The sequence below is a fragment of the Amia ocellicauda genome, chromosome 21 (assembly GCF_036373705.1).
Source record: "Amia ocellicauda isolate fAmiCal2 chromosome 21, fAmiCal2.hap1, whole genome shotgun sequence".
NCBI lineage: Eukaryota > Metazoa > Chordata > Actinopteri > Amiiformes > Amiidae > Amia > Amia ocellicauda.
In genome coordinates this window covers 9,522,113-9,542,493 of record NC_089870.1, presented here as the reverse complement: position 1 = coordinate 9,542,493, position 20,381 = coordinate 9,522,113, and the positions used below count along the sequence as shown (strand labels likewise).

The 20,381-nt window shown below is 35.2% G+C and overlaps 1 protein-coding gene and 1 long non-coding RNA gene across 4 annotated transcripts in view; one reads left to right on the top strand and one right to left on the bottom strand.

Moving 5' to 3' along the window:
• dph6 (diphthamine biosynthesis 6) overlaps positions 1 to 20,381 on the bottom strand; it is a 63,289-nt gene that overhangs the window by 33,828 nt on the left and 9,080 nt on the right. For both annotated transcript variants that reach the window (XM_066694317.1, XM_066694318.1), the window contains exons 4-8: positions 11,666 to 11,739; positions 10,656 to 10,774; positions 3,206 to 3,267; positions 2,625 to 2,719; positions 2,368 to 2,467 (exon numbers count right to left, since the gene is read on the bottom strand). In XM_066694317.1, the coding sequence (XP_066550414.1) occupies positions 2,368 to 2,467; positions 2,625 to 2,719; positions 3,206 to 3,267; positions 10,656 to 10,774; positions 11,666 to 11,739 (450 nt within the window). The remainder of the gene's footprint in view (positions 1 to 2,367; positions 2,468 to 2,624; positions 2,720 to 3,205; positions 3,268 to 10,655; positions 10,775 to 11,665; positions 11,740 to 20,381) is intronic.
• Positions 10,623 to 18,550, top strand: LOC136716901 (uncharacterized). 2 transcript variants are annotated; one of them, XR_010805160.1, is made up of 3 exons: positions 10,623 to 10,740; positions 12,540 to 12,727; positions 17,660 to 18,550. It is a non-coding gene; the product is annotated as an uncharacterized LOC136716901 (long non-coding RNA). The 2 variants fall into 2 exon arrangements; XR_010805161.1 differs by lacking the exon at positions 17,660 to 18,550 and adding an exon at positions 13,220 to 13,338.

Genomic DNA, 20,381 nt, shown 5'->3' with positions numbered 1-20,381 from the left:
AATGTAACAGAACAGAATGGAAATATAAAGACTCATACTAAAAGACATTACATATCCATCAGTTATATTTCATTGTGTGTTTTCTGACACTCTGAATCAGTTCATCCCAGCCTTCACTCCAAACCCCAACACATTCTCTGTACATGTTCTGAATTGACATCTTTTATGGTATATTTTTGCTCGCTTGCCATTTATTTTTCTTCCCAATGTATTAGCTCCTCTTCTGCTTACACATTCTAAAACAAAATCCAACCATTATTGTACTCTTGTTTTTCTTTAATCTTATGCTGTCAACTGCATTTGCCTGTATGATAATCACATTAATTATACCACGAACCTCATTGCAACATACAAAATAGCTTGACTACCATTAACGGAGGGCAAATTATGCTACTTTTTTTTTTCCTCTAGTTATAGTGTCAGGTCATATCTATCACAGTGACAGAAAGTGGTTTGGACTGTTTTGGAGGGGAGGTTCCCCTTTGGTTCTCCTGCCCTCGCTGAGGGAATCTCCATTCCGTTCAGAGTCAGGGCTGGGGGCCGTGGGGCTGCCAGCTACACTCTCCAACAGCCCCTTCCTGCCATTGGCTGATCCCCCTGCACAGTCACCTCAGCGGCAATACAACTGCATTTCGAGTACTTTTCATCTGATGAGCGGCTTTGTATTTATGATTTTAGCATCCATCTGTAGGTCTGTGTAAATATCTAATCTTTTTATTGTGGCTTTTAATTTTTTCATGGACTTCTAAACATGACTGTTCATTTATGTTTCAATAGCAGCTACATCATTTTGAAGCCTGATCTTGTCAGATGTCAGGAGTATACACGGTCCTGTGACTGGTCAGGTCTTGTACAGGAGACCTCACAGGAAATTAAGGTTTGTTGCTGAAGATGGATATTCTAAACCAGTTGTCGGGTATTTACAATTACCCTGGTGCTTTGTGTTAATTTAAATTAAGCTTCTACTGCCTTCCCCCTCTAGTTTAATTTGCTAAGTGATTACTCACTCCTCCACTCTATCTGCTTTGTGGTACGCTGCTGGCACAAAATGGCTACCGGTGCAGTAAGGTGGGGTAAATTACTATATAATATATATTACATTATAATAAAACCCCAAGTTTCAATGCAAGAATTGGTGTGACACAAAATGAACCAAAAGAAACAATTTTCTCTCCTCACCGACACGATAGTGTTTCTTCTTGTCCAAAGCATAGTTCACAAAATCCCGATCACTCAGTAATGACTTAACATTAGTTGGATCTTTTTATATTGTTCTTAATGTGGCATTAGCACATTTAATGAAAGGCAATCATTTGCAATTGTATTTGCTTGAACCCTTTTGATTATAGTACCTTACACTGAGGAAGGCACTAATGATATTTCCCCCTTAAAAATATGAAATCAAAGCAAATCATTTAATGACCCAGTTTCCACATCAATTAGAGAAAGAAACAGGGAACAGATTCATCAAATTTCAAATTCCTGCACAATTCTGAGCAATTGGTGTGGGCCATCAAGTTGAATTTGTTCTGTCTCAGGGGCCAGCATAACCTTTTCCACTTATTCCCCCAGTGACAGTGTCATCCAGGGTGTGGTGACACTGTTTTCCAAGGCAGTTCTGACTACCTGAATCCAAAGTCCCTTAATTTGACAAGACATGTTTATTAAATGGGGCTTAGTTTGAGGCACAAGTGAATATTGCAGACGTCAACTTGGAACAACTGAGGACAGAAAACCCCCTGTAGATCTGTAGATATTCAGTAGCTTCTTTCTTGTTAAACAAATGGAAAAATCTTAAGCATTATCGAGCATAAATGCTTTCCTGACATTTTCATAATTTGATCAAGCTAACCTTTTTCATTTTCTTTTAGTTTTTTTGAAAACTAAAATAAAAATAAAACAGATACAATTAACACACAACAAATGTTTGCCCCAATGCATCTGTATTAATTATAAAACAAATATACCATTACTTATTGTTTCCAAATTAGGTAATAAAAAGGGTTATGCTTATGAATGTTTTTAAATTATCAGGATTTTGTAGCATGTATGTCCTTACAGGGTATAACTCTCTGTTAAGAACCCCAAGCAAAAAGCCTCTGAAATGAATATAATTATAGTGGTACATCTAAAAGTAAGTATAAATACAGTTGAAAATTTGAACTTAATTCTGCAATAACCTTTTAAAAGTTTGACAAACAGGCTGCAATGAAATTTAATTTATTTCATTAAAAAAAAAGTAATTATGATATATTTCAGAAACATTTGATCACCTGTTTGGGAGACACACAGCTTAACAAATACAACTGTATTCTCATAAGGCTATTATTGAAAAGAATAAAAGCATTTTGACACAAATCTACTTACATTTTGTTCCCCCTTGTCTTCTACATGCATATTTAAAAACCGCAGATATCCAACTGGTGCAAAAGCATCTGCTGAATGGACAACTGCTTCCATTGAATCTCTGGAGAGAATAAAGGATGAATACTATTTTTTCTAAGTGTAAGTACAGGAAAGATAGATACATAGTAGAATATATGTAAACAAGTCAAACGTTTAAGTTGGCCATGTCATGCGCACGTATAAGTTGGTATATAGAAACTTAAATAAACAATACTTACATGACGATTTTCTTTTTAAACAAAGGACAATCCAAGGTAAATGTTTCGTATTCACCACCTTCACCACAGACATGAACGCCATACTTTTTAGAAAGCTAATGAAGAAAGGTAAGTTGTTTTCAGAGAAGACATAAAAAAGGCTAATTTAAAGAATGAAAATTTTACTGAACTAATGCTAACTTGATTCAAAGCTAAATATTAAACTTGCCATAAAAAAGCTCTCATAATACAATGTTATATATTTACCATGAATGGTTAACTAAGGGTTTATTGAAATTGTTGTCAAATTCATTTATTTTGTATTTTTAACAAACAAACAAAACAATACATTCATATTTGAAAGCAGGCCTCCATCGGACAAGTGTGGTAACTGAGGTATTTGGGAAACAATTTCTACATCTCGGGAACACATTTGCTGATGTTTAATATTGGTTATTGATTCGTTTTTTAAATAAATGGTGACGGATACAGGCAGTATAATTAAATAAATATGTAATTTGGGGTATTTCACAAAAACTAACTGTACTGTGAATCCAGAGGTGACAGGGAATACACAGTAGTCTTTGAAATGTATCACCCACCTGCGTAAGATACATTTCCATTTCACCCAGAGTTTTTCCTAAATGTTTATCAGGATCAAGTCCTGCCAAAACAAGAAGGATAAGGCCTGAGACACAACTGTGACTAGAGAAGAAAGAAATCAAGGTTTTCAGATATTATGTCCACCAAAAGCATCAGTCTCTCCTTCCCACAGATATTTTACTTGGTTCAGATCTATTTATTTGACTTAACAAATTATATACACACATTGGCTGTTCGTAAAGTTAACAGTTTTCAGTTGTGCTGAAAAGCGAGCCCTGATTTGTTTCTCAGTGAATCTAAACTGGAAAGATCTTGTTTATTTATCTTTCCCCTTAAACTGTAGAAGGAAATGACTCAGTGCCTGCAGATGTTTATGGCAACTAACTGCTGGCATGAAATTTCAGCTCTGGGTCCTGCAGGCTGGCTCTGAGTGAGGTCTCGGCGTAATGCCTCAAATCTGGCAAAAAAGACAGAACATTTCTAAATCACCTTCAGTGGTAATGATGGTATGGCACAGCTGACTTTAAAACTGTTACTTCAAACTGCTTGTCATGCAATAATGGCATATAAACTCAATCTTGCCAAAGATACGTCCTGTACCTTTAATCATTCCAGCTCTTTAATACTGTGGCTGGTAATTAAACACAATGATTTCAACTCAGATCTTGGGAAGCTTATAATACCACTGTGAGTGGATAAATGCAGTTTTCCTACTGTATGGAAAAGTGAAGGTTTCATTTATAGTCCATGTGACAGATATCAAAATTCCTGTTTTGATGATGATACCTCTTGGGGATAATATTCTGTTTCTTTTATACCAGCAATTTGTCACATTTGTTTGTAAACCATGCTGTTACTATTAAAACACCAGGTATTTCTGGTACTGTAAATTCAAATGACATATACATATATATATATATATATATATATATATATATATATAAATACACACACATATACATATATATATATATATATATATATATATATATATATATATATTTTTTTTTTTTCTCCTACTCCTGTAATTGCAATAAAATAAAAATGAAATAAAAAAAATATATATTAATTTAATCATGAATTTACTTTGTGTTTTTGTATGAACCATACAAACTCACTCTCTCTCATACACACACGCACAGAATTATCCGTCACATGTCTCCTTATTCTGCAAACAGCATTGAATGGCTTTAAGACTATCAGAGGTCATTATGTTAACCATTCCTACCCCCCAATACAGAGGACTGTGCTCTTAAAATGCTTCTTGTCTGTAGTATAAGCTTTGGAAGGACTATGCTTTGTTCTTCTAAATGGCATACACTTAACTGACATGGACAACATGTTTTTAGCTTCTGTGAACAACTAGGTGTTACAAACAAGACCACCATTCTCAGCTATTAAAGAATATTGACAAATCCAATAGCATGTGGTGCAGGATAATAACATTAAGGACTCACCCAAATTAACATCATTTTCTGAATGATGTTTCAAATCTTTATTCTGAAGTTCATCTTAAATACGTTACTCAGAACCCCCCATGTAAATAACCATGAAATAATGTCTACCGTTACCGAGACCCCTGTTTAAACCTTTGAATTTTAATCATCTGTATTTGAAACTAAGGTTAAAATAGAATAAAGCAAAAGCACTCTTCAGTGTGTAGAATACTCTTAATGATTCTTCTCCTGGTTTGCTCCCAGCACTGTCCTTGAGATACGTCTCTCCTTTCTAGAGACTCCAGGACAATCATGGACTGTTGGTAACTGAAATCTTATAACGTGAGACGTATGTAGTTTGTTGAACTTTGTTTTTGTAAAATACAATGCTAATTGTTCCGTGGTGAAAAGACCTTGACTTCCCCCCCCTCCAAGTTAGCCCATAGGTCATGGTCCTAACCGCGCACACTCTGGGGAATGTGTGTTATACTAACTTCGAGTTTCAAGTTAGAATCAGGAGTAATTCAAGACTCTATTCAGCTCAGTTTATAGTGTTGCAGTTATGGCAGCGCTATGCACAAAAGCGGGAGGAAGCCCAACCCTCAACCCAGGGGAGACGCTTAATTAGTGCGAGAATGTCTAATCTTGACATCTTTTCATCTTAACCCAATACACAGGTAATAAGGGGAAGGCATTAAAATTCAATTGAATTTAATGTCCTTTTTAATTAATCATGCCTTTAATTAATTTTAATGATTGGTTCAAATTGCTATAAGGATACTGATGCAGAATATGCTTGTGAACTTAATTTATTTAAATAAAATATGATATGAGAATTTATATATATATTATACACAGCACACACACATACATGGCTGGTATAAAATGACTTGTTATAGATGTGAATGTGGATAGAGAACAATGCAAACTATAGAGTTGCCAAATGGTACGGATGAAGGACAGAGAAATACTGTATTAATGAAGAAAACCACAATTACTGGTGACTCTGCACAGTGACCTTGAAAAACAGTAACACATGGCAGTATCTTCCAGTATAACATTTCATAATACTGTATATAAAAATGCATATTTTCTGATGCAGTAATTAACGTAAATGCCTTATCTCAAGGAAAAACTAGAGATAATCAGTATTCATGCACATATCAGTGAGCATTTTTTCACTGGAGATTTAATTGAAACGTACATTAATAGTAAGATCACATTATTACATTCGTTTGGTTTTGTATTCCATATAAGTTTCCCCAAAGAGGCGTGTTCCTCTCTAACTTTGATAAAAACCTAGAGCAGGAACTCAGACCGAACCTGAAACAAAATGAGAACTTTGTGTCTGAATATAACCATGGCACTGACATTCTGAAACTCCTGGTTCTGTGGTCTGATCCCCTCACCCTGCTCTCATTTACATGATCTTCACATCAAGCTTCTTCTAAACCTGTTTTACAACCTGCCCTAAACCCAATTACCTAACCTCATTATGCCACATTAAGCCTAAATAATCCAGCTGGAAAGAGCCATTTGTCTGCCTCGAAGGACAGTTTTTGTGCACTTTAGAGATTCAGGTCTATGAAACAAAAAGAATCACTTGCCTTTAAAAGGATTCCATCGTGTATTATCCTATAAAACAGCAATTAAATTCACTGAACTTTCAAGTAATCAGATGGATTGTAAGGAAATGGTTTGCGAGGCCCCCCTCCTGCAAATTACACACTGGGATTAGAATTAGAGTAAAGTAACCAAAGCACACCTTTGATTCGCTTCTTTGTGTGTGTTAGAATAGTAATGCAGGTAACTCTCAAAAAAATATGTATATTTCTTCTTCCGAGGACTCAGTTTATTCTGGATAATGACAGATTCCTTTATTTGGATTTTATAATATAATACAAATTATAATTCCAACATAAATGATAACATAAATTATAAAAATATAAATTGTACATGCAATTGCATTCTTCACAAAAAAAAAACATGATAGCTTTCAACATCTTTCATCGCACTATGGTGATCATATAGTTAAAGCCATCTTTTGGAAGTTGTATTTAGCTCTCTTAAAGCAACCATGACTTTTTGATGATTTTACACTGACTTTTTATAGGCCGAAGGCGCCATATTATTTGAAAGACAAGCAAGTTATAAAATAAAGTCTGACACACTAATACCAAAATATGTACATGATAATAACCATGCAACAATACCCCCCACCATGTATTATATTAAACCTACTTTCATTAGCACTTTAAAGTATACAGTATAGTAATTATAATAAATAGACTGAAAAAATGCATTACAAAATCTGACTTCTTTCATATAAAAAGCTACAAGATATTTATTTTAGTTTTAGCTGTAAAATAGCAGATTATTCCAGTACTGAAGTCGTCCCCAATCCCCCCCCCCACCCCACACAGGAGCTGGTTCAGAGCTGCCATGTAAACTGACAGACAGCTTTAATCCCCAGTTTGTGAGAAAAAGGAAAGAAATCAGATGTATGATGTTTAACAATTTAGCTTTAAAACCGATACATATCTCCAATTGTAAAGCAAACAAGTGTAGCCTTGGAATACCGTCCAAAACTGAAGTTACTGAAAATAACGGCACTATAAAACAACTTAACTATTAATTTGAAAATGAATTAAAAAATGGGAAGAAGATAAGATTTAGGTCTGTGTCAACGTGGCCGAAAGACCTTATCTTAATTCTAGGGCTATGCATAGTGTAAGGAGTGATTATCTCGTTCTATCCAAAAAGTAATCTTTTTTGTTTTTTTTGTTCCCATTGAATACAAATTAGTGTAATTATAACCATGTAAGATCTATATCTCACAGTCTTACAAGGGCTTTACAAGAGTGAAATGGAGCAAAAGCCTTTGCTAAAATATTCTAATGGGAAAAAAGTTCATAAAAATGAATCTTAATAAATATAACACTTTTAGTACAACAACAAGGGAAGTCTTAAATATTTAAAGATACCAGATTATATATCATTTTAACTAAATGTCTTAAATATTAACAGTATGTGCCCAGGGTGACATGGTTCAACATTTCATCTTTAAATGGAAAGAAATGACATGTACATTAATTCCACGGATACACAGGTACTTACAAACATTACAGTGTTTGTGAAAACTAGAGAGAAACTTTAAGGTAAGAAAGCTAAAATCCCACTTTCATAGTAGTATTTAAAAATCTGTGATGTTCTAATAATGAAGGCACAATGCATCTGAACTTGCTGGGTAACCTTGAATGCAATGGTGTTAAAAGAAGGTAAAGGAAATTTTGAGCAGTCAAGGTTAACTTTTGTAACCCAAGGGCAGCAGTATTGCACTTACTGTCGCTATGTCAAAGTTGGTTTAATTGTGTCCTGGACAATGTTTTATTACTTGTTGTACCACAAATGTCAACAGCAAATTATACGATGACTCCCAAGGTTCATTTTCAAAACCATTATGAAGGCAATGAAAGTTTACTTCCGTTGCGTTAGAAATACTTTTTCATGTTGATACTCCCATGAAGGACAAGTATTTGAGACCAACAAATTAAAACTCTTTCTACTTGAATGTTCGGTCTTACGTTTTCACACTTCAATTGTAAAGAAATCAACAAAATGAATGTCTTCAAATGCCAATAAAATATGTAATGGTTTATTTGGGGGGGGGGGGGGGGGGTGGCTATTAAAACTACATCTCATGTCAAAAATGACATTTAACCCTTGTGTGAGATTACATTAAACACCAATCACTCTCTCTTTCCAACTCAAAAGCATTTCTGAGCATGTAATGCTTTAAGAAATGTATAGAAATTCCTTAAAGTTCAAAAAGACTACTAATGCACTTTTAATATAGAATTACTTCTAATTTAAAATTGTCTCTCTAAAACCATAATAGAAGAATATTAAACTCAAATTACCATCTTGCTTCCAGACTTAACATCTGTTCAGTGCAACAGACAAACCACGACACATCAAACGATGAAAATCCATCATTTCAAATGCATTCGTTACCATTTACCTGGTAGGCCCTTTTAAAATCAACCTAAGGGCTAAAGACGTAACCTCTACTCTAACTCCTCAGTCACCTGATATGTTAAACAACAGACATTATTGCTTAAACCTGTTTTAATAAAAGCTGCAATTATTTCAGTGGTGCCTAATAGCCCCACAGCACTCACACTATTACATTTTCTCACATCTAATTACAGCCGCCTGCGGCAGGTGAGAAAGAGACTATGATAAGATCTCCCTTTTTACCTGTAGCCAAAAAAATCAAGGTTGTTTTTTTCTCATTATAATCTTCAAATATGTGGAGAATGTGCTTTTAAAATGACTACACTCAAAGCTAAAAATGTATTTGTATAAGTCCAAAAGCTCGGTGGCACTGACAATCCTTCGCTTGGCTTTGGCCAGACTAGAAGGATTATTCAAGGTAATTATATTAGGCTCTCGACTTTTGCTTAAAGACAGCAAAATTCCTGGGCACAACATGAAGAGGCTTTGTCTCTGATAACATAAGCAACATTATAAATAGTCCATTAGAAGAATAAAATAATGTATTTTAACCAAGTTTGTTTATTTAATTCCCACCTTCATCTCTATCCCTAATTCATCACATTCATTTTGGATTTTCCAAGTTTTTTTTTGTTTTTTTTTTAATGTCCAAATCATCACTTAATACCAATACAGAAACTAATTAGCTAATTATCTATACATAATATTTAGAATATGTATCCTGAACTGTGAAGATGAATGGCTGTGTATTACATAATAATGTTACACGTCTCATTTTAAGGGCAAACAGCAGCCTGAACCCTAACCCTAGTCAACACCAAAACTTCAAGCTAGGCCATAGAAATCTACACCGTAACCGTAACTCTTGCCCTGACCAAAATTTGAACTTCATTTTAATGCATAATTTAGCGAAATTACTCAAACTAATGTTCAACCTAAATGTAAGCATAAGACCACTGTAAACTTCAACTGTATCTGTAGGAAATTAACTAAATTAAATTGTCAATGACATAAATAAGGTTTATTTTGGGTGCTATTGAAACTGCAACTCAAGGCAAAAATTTAAAATAATGTGTTCATGATGATGATGATGGTGATATACACATAATCCATCCATATCTAAAGCCTGTTGTCAAACTTACTTTCTTTATGCTGGCAGTCATACTTTTTAAGTAGCTGAAGGGTAGTCTTAGCTCAAGTCATCTCAAGGGCACTTATATTCAATATATAAAACTATAAATCAAAGTGCACAACAAACTGGACAAAAACAGCGTTTTGGACCCCTTTTTTTCCAGTTCACTTCAAGCATTAATTTTAATGGAAGGAGAAAGCGTCTTAATTGTTATTTATGGTAATAAAACCTGAAGAGCAAAGAGAAGCATTTCCTAACACCTATCATTTATCATTCCCATTGTCGGAGAGGTACCACATCAGCGTCATTGAGATCAGGTAATGTTAAAAAACAAACACACAACACAAATAGAAATGTACTCTAAAGCAGGAGGTCTGTAATATTATCTGCCCCTTCCAAAAATATCACAATGTCCTGGAACACACATTAAGTAACAATACATCAACTTTTTTTTTTGCTATGAAGCTTTTTAAAAGCCTAAATGAGGTATACCAGATTTTAATCTATGTAGCACGCCTCATGAATTTAAAGGAATGCAACAGGCTAAAATATATCTTTCCTCCTTTTCACACAGCACAATAAGGGGTATGTGATTATTGACAGGTTTCATTAATGTGGTATAAATGTAATTATCTGCGGTCATTTTCCAACTGCCAGATTCTCCCTTATCTCTTCATATTGTTCTCCACTCAACTGCTTTAGCCTCTGGCAGAAGTCTTAACAGTTTTACAAAACAATGATTGATGATTTGCGCTTTCTTCTCCCCTCACTCTGACAGCTGCTCATTTGCAGACTGCGCATTTACAAAAGGCCCGAGATTATGTGAGTGTAAATGGACTGCTCTCATGCAGCCTGGATACCTACCAAAAGCTGCGACTTTGATGATCAAGGCATGGATTTGTGACGATATCATTTCTCGCAGCAAAACCTCCTGGTTGCGGTGCCAAAGGTAAGCTAGAGGTTGGAGACTGAGCCGCTTACACCTGTGAAAGAGTGAGCAGGGCCATCACCGTGGACATGTCAACAACGTGACGTTTGAGTTCACGTAGGACGTTTGTTTATTGTTTGGCTGCTGTTTAGACTTGTTTAGCACTTCTTTGAAATACACAACGGTTTAAATTAAAATTAAAACGGTGAGAAGCGCATTGTAATTACAGTCTTCCACCGCCATCTGTCAAACACAAATGGAAGAGGTAACATGAGACGGACACAGAGCATCGCATGTCTTTTCACACAACAGCCCGAGGTCTGATAGTGGGAACAATGGGGAGTTCATGCAGGTATTTGTTAGGAGTCAGAGGGTTCTTCATCAATATTTTGAATACAAGTAAGGGAGGTTTTTTTATCACATGTGTGAAAGACATGAAAGACATGCTTTGACAGCACAGGTCAATATATTAGAAGGACCATCATTGTGCAGGTTTTAATCCTTAACCTGTAAGGGACATCTTGTATTTATGAATCAGTTCTGCTTAAGATAAAATGGTGGAAAGGGCATCATTCACCAGAAAAAAAAAAATCTTCTGTGTATAGTTCAAAACAAATCATGTATTGTGTATTTTTGTAATCACATTTTTGATTCCTTCGAACATGCTTCTTGAAGAAACTCACTTTCTTTTCTAATTGGTCTGTTCTAGCCATATGAAACCTATGCAGCACATGTTGTAGTATAAATAAAACTTACTCATGACTTCAGCATGCTGTAAGGTATACAAAAACAAGCCTTCAATCAGATAAAGCATTTTCTACAGCTCCTCGCTACATGGGAGAATCCCCAGCTCTGAACGATTTCTTACTGCAGAGAAGTATAGTATCCTCCAAGGTATTCGCAGTATTCAATGTGAGAACAAAAGGTCAAGTGTAATTATACTTACACGTTTTCCACTCTGACCCTCTGGTAATCTGAAAGAATAGCCCCCACAGACACTGCTTCAACAGCCTGCTTCTCCTGGAAATAAATAAATAAAATTAAATAAAATAAATGCACACAAATATAAGACAATAATAAAATAATGAAATAGGTCTAATCTTTACGAGATTCCCACAGACAAAACAGAAAAGCTGTTGTGACATCATTCGAATGGAAATGTTTTACAGATATCGAATTTCGACAGTGGGATCTTATGAAGTTAGTTTGTGAAGTGTGGGCATTTGCATTAGCTTGACATCATTTCCAAGAGTGACAAGCCCTGCTCATGTCATAAAACAGTATATTATTATTTAAATGGAAGTAAAAAGAAACTATAACCATGCCAGTGTCTTTCTATTCACAAATGACTGGAACTGATCATGTCAAAGTCATCACACTGCAAGTGTCTGACTAATGTATTTAGAAATGCAATGATTCGGTGTCGAAAACTGTGACAAAATTCAGTGTTAAATGTCAAGCATATTTTATGACAGAACAACCATTTTCAGCTTTTTCCACGATTCTTCAAGAGCTACATTTGATCATTTACATTTAGCCTCATTTTCCAAATATTATTATAATGATACATCCATGCACACTTAAAAGCCTGGAAGTTGGCACACAGACAGTTCCCTAGTCAGCTAGCTCTGTGCATAGTAATACGTAATACATACAACACAAAACATTCTTACAAATATTTTATTATGGAAAATTGCAACCAATGGGACACTCAGTTTCAAGAAACTCACAGTACAGTCTGATGGGAAAAGAAAACAAACCCAAAAAACAAAACAAACTATATCCAACATTACTCACAACCCCTCTTCCCATTACATCAGATATGTGGCAGGGATGTTTACACGACAACGGTATCAACATTTTCCTGCCTGGCCAGACATCCCTTGCCTACTTCCTAGGGTTTGCACGCCTAGTCCCGTGGAGCCCGGTGTCTGAGAGAGGGAGTCGCCACGACACGAACACACTGTGAGGCTTGAAACCCAGACCAAACTGGCACCATTACACTGAGGTATTGACCATGGCGATCAGAACCAGTGCTTTTGATTAAAAGTATTATTTGTTTGTACACTTGTTTTTACTTATTTATTTGGTCTGACAACTTTATTAAAGGGTATTTACTGTTAATAATGGAATTCCCTGATATATAATGAAACTTTATAACCTCAGGTAACTGTAAATAAGTTGTTTCACATAATACTGAGTGATCTAACAATCTCCAAGTACCTAATGTAAGCTATACAGTGAGACACATTTATAGTGCAATACTGCTATTGGTGAGTAGATGTGCAGGATTCAATATATTATACTTCCTCACCAACAAAGGTGTCGAAGCTGAAACTCTACACAAACTGGGGAACTTTTTTTGAGATGTATCCTCACATTCGCAATTTAAGTGAAGGTATTTCAAACTCCTAGGCTGAATTCAGGGGTTAGGAAAGGACTATACTTCCACTGCCATTTAAACATTTAAATGACATCACATATTTTGCTTTGTTCGCAGATACAGTGCGCGGTTTGAACTCTTCTTCGATTTTGTCCATGATATTTCCGGTTGGGCGAAGTCCAATGTGTATTGCAGGCGATGGATGTATTACTATGTTTGTAAATTCTTTGTATACTTTTATATAAAATATAAATAAAATAAATACATTATTTTATGATACTAGCAATCAAAAACAAATTTCTTACTTTAAATTCTAATTAGTAACTCATAAGAAGACATGCTAATTATAAAGCCCACAAATGGCTGAAGACTTCAGCAATAAACGTATTATAGCAATATCCACCATCTTAATTAGTATATTACATGGGCTGTAATTATAAATGAGGAAATGCTACGTTAATTAATGTAAAAGTTGCCAGTAAATTACCTTAGCTATTATCAATTTCCCAAGCTACTGGTCCTTAAGATAACCCTCTCCCTGTGGTCCTTCCTGTAATTTTTCTCTGCCTGATAAACATGATGATTAAAAAGTGCAGAGTGTAAACCTTTGATACTTTTTAAATTAAATCCATGCCCTGCCTAAGGGCTAAGGCTGATTTCTACTAAATGTGTCAGCTAATCAGATAAAAAAAATATCTACAACCAAAAGAAACAACAGCCCTAGGAATGATTGGGGACAGGGGGAGAACAGCTCAGGGACACTCACACAAGACCTCTCTGCTGTAGCCAGAACAAGTTGCTCAGAGAGAACTGCAGGGATTAACTCAATTGATATATTATAAAGAGAAGGGAACAACATCATTTTACTTTTTAAAGACTTCAAACACACACACACTATACATATATTCAATCAGTCTACTTCATAAACAATATGATAGGAAAATCCTTAGAAGCACCCACGTTAACTACAAACTAAACCCAGAATAGTAACATATTGTGACATCAAATAGTTAGTTTTGCAAAGGTGCTCACTTCTAGGCTATATCTAATGATCTCTTTTGTTCATGTATATAAAAAAATAACCATTAAGTGTCCCATTTATAGTATACTAACCCTATCCTCTATTTATTCTCATTAAAGGATTTTGACCAAAAAGAGAAACATGACTTGCCCAAAAGGCATGACTCGATCATTAAAAAATATTTATGTTACAAATTACAACAGAAACCCTTCAGGTGGAGAAAAGGGCTCCCGATTGGGAATATAAATCCTGTGTTGCACACAGGACAGATAAAAGATGTATTACTTGACCATCCAGCCTAAAAAGGGTGTTTATGGTTACAACATCCTGTTTACAAACCTCTCTGTATATCTCTCCCGTATATGGCTGCCTCAGATAGTTTCTACTGCTGATTAGGCATATGCCAAGTTAATCATTATTCCAATTGACATATCTGTCAACAAGTATTTTCGAGAGTAACAATCACTAATACCCTCCAAGGTAATCACCTTTCAAAAGCAGAAACACAAAACTGCTTTAAAGTAATAACTGCTTGTATATAAAAAATCATCATCATCTGTGCTATGAATTTTTATGAATAAAACGATTCAAATTAAATTTTAATCAATATTTCAGTGACATAGAAGCAAGTTTTATTACACCTAAATAAGACATTATTACTGTGGAAAATTGAGCACTCTTGATAAGGAACCCATAACAAAGCATGAGTGGCTGTGGTTTCATGGAAAGGATAAACTCTCCTAAGGGACTTTCCATTCTGAATGCACAACTTAAAGGCAGGAAGAAAAAAACAACAACTTGATCATAGGTAATTCTTAGAGGATTTAATATTTACAATAGTCTTCAAAGACATTGGATCGCGCCTCTTCAAAGTTGGCAAGGACAGACATTGCAAGATAGAATAACAAAAAACTCCCTCTTTTACACTTTGGGGACTCGGAAGCAGACCAGGTACTTAAGTATGTCATGGGAGCATTTGTTTAATTTCTTTTCTACAATTATTCGATAAGAACTATGTAGGTTTCTGGCCCAAGAATTAAATCATCACCACAGAGCCAACATCAGGATCTGCAATTAAAATCAAACAGCATTCCAACACAATGCGGAGGGAAAGACTCAACTCTCACTTCGCTCTCTTGATGAACGTTATAACTTGTAGACCATTTATAAACACAAAATTATTAACTTCAGGCTTTAGAAAAGGTTGATTTTGGATCCCTTTATATTATTGTTCCTATTACGGCTATTGCCTAGAGACTTTAAAGAGAGAGAACAGAGTATAACATTACTTTCTTATGGGCATTTTGGACACTTGAGCTACTACAATTTCACAAAATTCTGGAAATATTTCTTTATCCTCTGTGGAAAGCGCAAGAGCAATAATTGTTTGGGGGTGTAAATACATAAATCTAGAAAATGGCTACCCCAGGAACATATTAGTTCTCTTTACATGTCCCTGTAAAAATAAATCTTGATTATATTTCATACAGCTTGCAATGTTTATCTTAAATCTTTATAGCTGAATAATATATTTTTAAAGAACGCATCTCACCGTCTTACCAGGCGCTTCATAATAAGGTAATGATTAATTTGGGATCCTCTTAAAAAAAAAGAAAAACTTTTCATGATAGAGATTTATTCATGACAACATTTACATATCGGTAGATGTACATCATATAATGCTAGCTTTACTGTACAGTAAATAAGGGCGGTGATTTAAATTCTGTTATAAAAGTCTTATAAATCTCAACATACTTATTTTATAATACAGCAGCCTCTTTTTAATGAACTATCTTAAATGGATGAATTATCATTCCCTTCAAGCTTTACATCATATAAGCCATACTTCACAAAATGAATCTAATGTTATACACTCAGTTTTTTTTAATGACGCTCTGTTTAAAATGTAATTCATTCTGTTCTAAATATTACTCTGTATGCCAGTGCAGAGGTAATATACTGGCATCTACTATTATCTACTGTATTTCATTAAAATAATGCCCCAAAAGCGCACCACACAACAGCAACATAATAATTTGTTAAATGGCGTTCTTTTTAATTAATTATATAGAACATCTAAATCTTTCCACATATCTTGTAATAACCGATTATTTAATTATTTAAGAGCAACAGTTTTAACCAATTTATTAGCAGAAATCAGTTAAAAACAAAACAAACAAAAAAGGAAAACTGCATGGCATAAAGTAAGATATCAATCACACTCCTGTCAGGGCAGTGCAAGGGTGACATTAAACCTCAAAGCCCAGACTAAACAAAAGCAAAAGCTCTCCGTCTTCCACAATTTGCCAAAATTTTCCAGTGTTAGACAGAACAGGCATTAATGAAAACATATTGTACACCGCGCCTGGCCTCCTTAGCCCTGTGCCCTGTATCAATGGAAGTACTTATCCTCATACAATCATTAACCGCTATTACTAATTGTTCGATTTATTAAATTAAGCCCCTGAAAGTCTTGTATGAAAATAGATTAACCTACTTGAAAAATAAAGATGTCAAACCTAAACAAACAACTCAGTCCAGAATAATACTCTGTGATATACTGTCATTATATAAAAGGTACATAGAAGTGGTAGGGATTGTTTAATTTTTGGTTGCTATTCAATGAATCTATTTAAGGTCATCATTAGAAAACAATGTAATTAATAATCCCACACAGTATTCAAGATCACATTTTATACACTTCATTTAACCCGCCTAAAAGATCAGACACAGTCACACAAAACCGAGTCATAGACAAAAAACCCAGAAGGCAATTTATTTAACACAGCAAAGTTTGTAACCATGGTTTTCTAAAGAGTGCGCTTCTTTGTCTTGGCCCCATGCTTCCTAAACAGTAAATTCTCAATACTGTACATTTATGTTCGTATAGAAATGTATGTATGCATATATATGAACACAAAAAGCTTAAATCATTGATCAAAAAGACAGGATTTTAAGATATTTTATAGAACCAAACATTCCAAAAAAATCGCGTACTTTAAGGAAAAAATAACCGAGCAAGAAATTATGATAATTTCAAAACAGTTTACAGCTGTTTTGTTCTACTCTTATTAATTCTTCCACATAATAGCATGACTGTGCAGGGCGATTCTGAACCCAAATTAATGAATCTGCAGGATGAATGACAGTATGCCCAAGGGCACAACATTGTCATATGTTGAGGCCTCGTCAAACTGTAGTGCTCTGAATCCTCCACCGAATGACTTAGCACAACATGATTTAATTCATTATATTAACTTTCTCAAACATAATAGCTTTGTTTCCTGTACTTCCGTATAGCTGAACCCCTGTTGTTTCAATATAATCCAGGTCATATTGTTCTTGATTAATACAATTTCCAACACTCAAGGACAGGTTTGTTGTGTCAAGGAACCTGATCATCAATGACATGACATGAGTCACTGCCTGGCTTGAATAAATTGAGGTGAATTTATTTTATTTTTCAGTTGAAATTTAGGGATGAAAAAGACAGCTCTGAAAAAGGCATTAAAAAGACAGGCCTTTTCTTTTGTCAGCACAGCTACCCACGTCATGACTCACCCATGCATCATACTGGAGCAACAGACGAACAACAAAAAAGTTCCAGCGCACCAAAACGAGCACAGAAGTCTACAGATATGATCAGTCTTAGCTGGAACAAGGTAATTCGGTTTCTTTACACACGCCAAAGAACAACACAGCAAGCTCGGCAGCAGGTGTCTGAGAGGACATAGAAATTAAGTATACCCCACAGACAAGATGATGATTACTTGTGACTGATGAAGTTGACAATAGTGATGTGAAGGAGTTTAGTCGAAGAGTAACAGCACTGTGGTCTCTCATGGCATTAACTAGGGTCATCACTTTTGCACAATTTAATAATAATAATTTAAAGTGCTAACTCCTTCCCACTAATTCCACACACGTGCTTATTGGCTTCACTCTCTCAGTCCCACTTGCTCCCATAGTGATGTATTAAAATATGGATTTCAGACACTTAAAAGTTGTCCAATTATTTTTCTTACTCCAATCCGTTTGGACTCCAGAGAGTCTTGTGCTCTTGCAAATGTTTTCTTTTTCTCGGCACACTTTCCAAACAGAACATTTGAGTATTTTCAGTTGACAGGAGAAGTTGTTAAAACTAGCTCCTCGACCCTCCAGCTGGATGCAATGAAAACAATCGGCCAGTTCAGACTTGACTGACAACGACATGGAAACAGAGGTGACGGACATCTTCACTGAGCACGCTGGCTGGGGAAGAGTATGCGGTACCCTTTTATCTCCGTAATATGGACATTGATATTGATAAGTGGTACTGTTGTGAGGCCTATTGTGGGTGGGGGGAGGAGCAGTGTTCACACAAACCCCAAAAAACTTTTTGTGGCAACTCACATTACAAGACTGTTTTATCCATTAAAAGCACTTCTCTCTGGAGTTATGATTGCATTTTTCATCTGCACTGTACGTTGACATACAGCATCTCTCACAGCATGAGGCCTTTTGAAAATATATATTTGAGCTAATTGTTTGGTTTTCTATTACAGACTGTATTTGGCACATACTGCATACCCACAACCTTCTCCTCAGACTATACTATACTATATTTAATTCACTGTCTATCCTTTTGGCATTTGCAACGCATTGCATCAGACAGGGTGTTCATTTTAACTGTATATGCATGCACAGAGCATTTTTCACAGGAAATCGCTTTGTGAAAAAATGAAAATGCAAGAGTACCCCAAACGCTGCACTCTGATAGTAAACAATAACCAAACAGCCGTCCATTCTTAAGAATGGTTCCCAAAGAAAATATTAGCAGAACCTGTTGTTGAAAGATTGAATGCTAATAACTCCAAGCTATGTCTACAATTCATCTTGGTAGCTGGGTTCGTAAAATCTCTCTTCTTTGGAACAATGTTCAGCCACCAGTACTTGTGCCCTTGGCAAGCGGAGATAAGGCTATCTATTTCCATCATCGCTAAACAAGATTGAGCAAAGTACATTAGGCAGAAAAATACAAACAAATTACAAGGGCTTTAGGCAAGGCTCTTTATCTAATGTTTGTGGGACTGTTAGCATTTGAGGGAAATGTTTCTGTGTCTAATAGATCCTGTCTCGGCACTCCACACCAAAAGAAAACAATACACTGCCAGTTATCTGTGACTTCATGTTATTCTTACCCATTTATTAAACAAGGCCAGAATAACAAGCCATTTATTGCAATGGTTCCGACTCACGCCCTGATTCAGCTTAGCTGCTTTATACCTGGATAAGAGGAATTGTGTTACTCAGTGGCAAACTGAATACCTATTGATAGACAAAAACATCCTACATGCTATAACAAGTTCAGTTTAGGATATAAGAAACCAAATTTGTAACAGGTACATAGTGGAGAAGTGGAAAACAAATCACTTCAAAACAGTTACTGAAATGCTTGTTGTGACTAATAACTGACTAATACAAAAAATAAAGCCAGAAATACATTTTTAGCCCCTTTTCCCCTTTCACTGTCAATTATAGTATTATCCGACATGAAAAACAGGATCAAATTCTAATCAAAGAAAAAAGTATTTTCTTTGCCACAGAATGATTATTAAATAAATATAAAACATAAACAGCTGATATTCTGTAAGAAAATATAGTAACTTTCTAACATACCATTATGAACAAGCACACACTAGGACGATTATTCTGTTTAAGGTCAAGTATATACAGTTTATTTCTATGTGACAGGTGCCTAAGATCACATTTCCTGCTGCAAACACATGAAACAGGTAAGTCTCTTTGAATCCGTATTGATTTCAGGTCTCCTTAGTGTGACCTTAACATTCATGATCATTGTATTAACCTTGTTTTTAAAAATCCATTCAGTTTTGAGGATGCATTAATGTAACCGTAAACAGAGAGGTTTAGATTTTTTTCGCGCTCTTAACACCACCAAACACAATCAATAAATGTGTCTCCCGTTTCATCATGCATGCAACCCACCCTGTACACTTTCACAGCTGGAAACAGTCAACTGGAGAACAGCTGCAAATAGAATAGGTTTTTCTAGAAGTCGCTCATACCTGAGCACAATCATTTATTTATATCTTGTTTTTTCTTTAAATAAATAAATAAGCTGAGGCACATTTCACGAGTCTCTACTTTTCTGTCTCTTTTGGGAAAGTAAATCTGCAGTTTATGGTTACTTTTCAAGTTAAAAGCAGGATAACATATTACTGTAGGGAAGTAACTGGTCTGAGTAAAAACAAATAT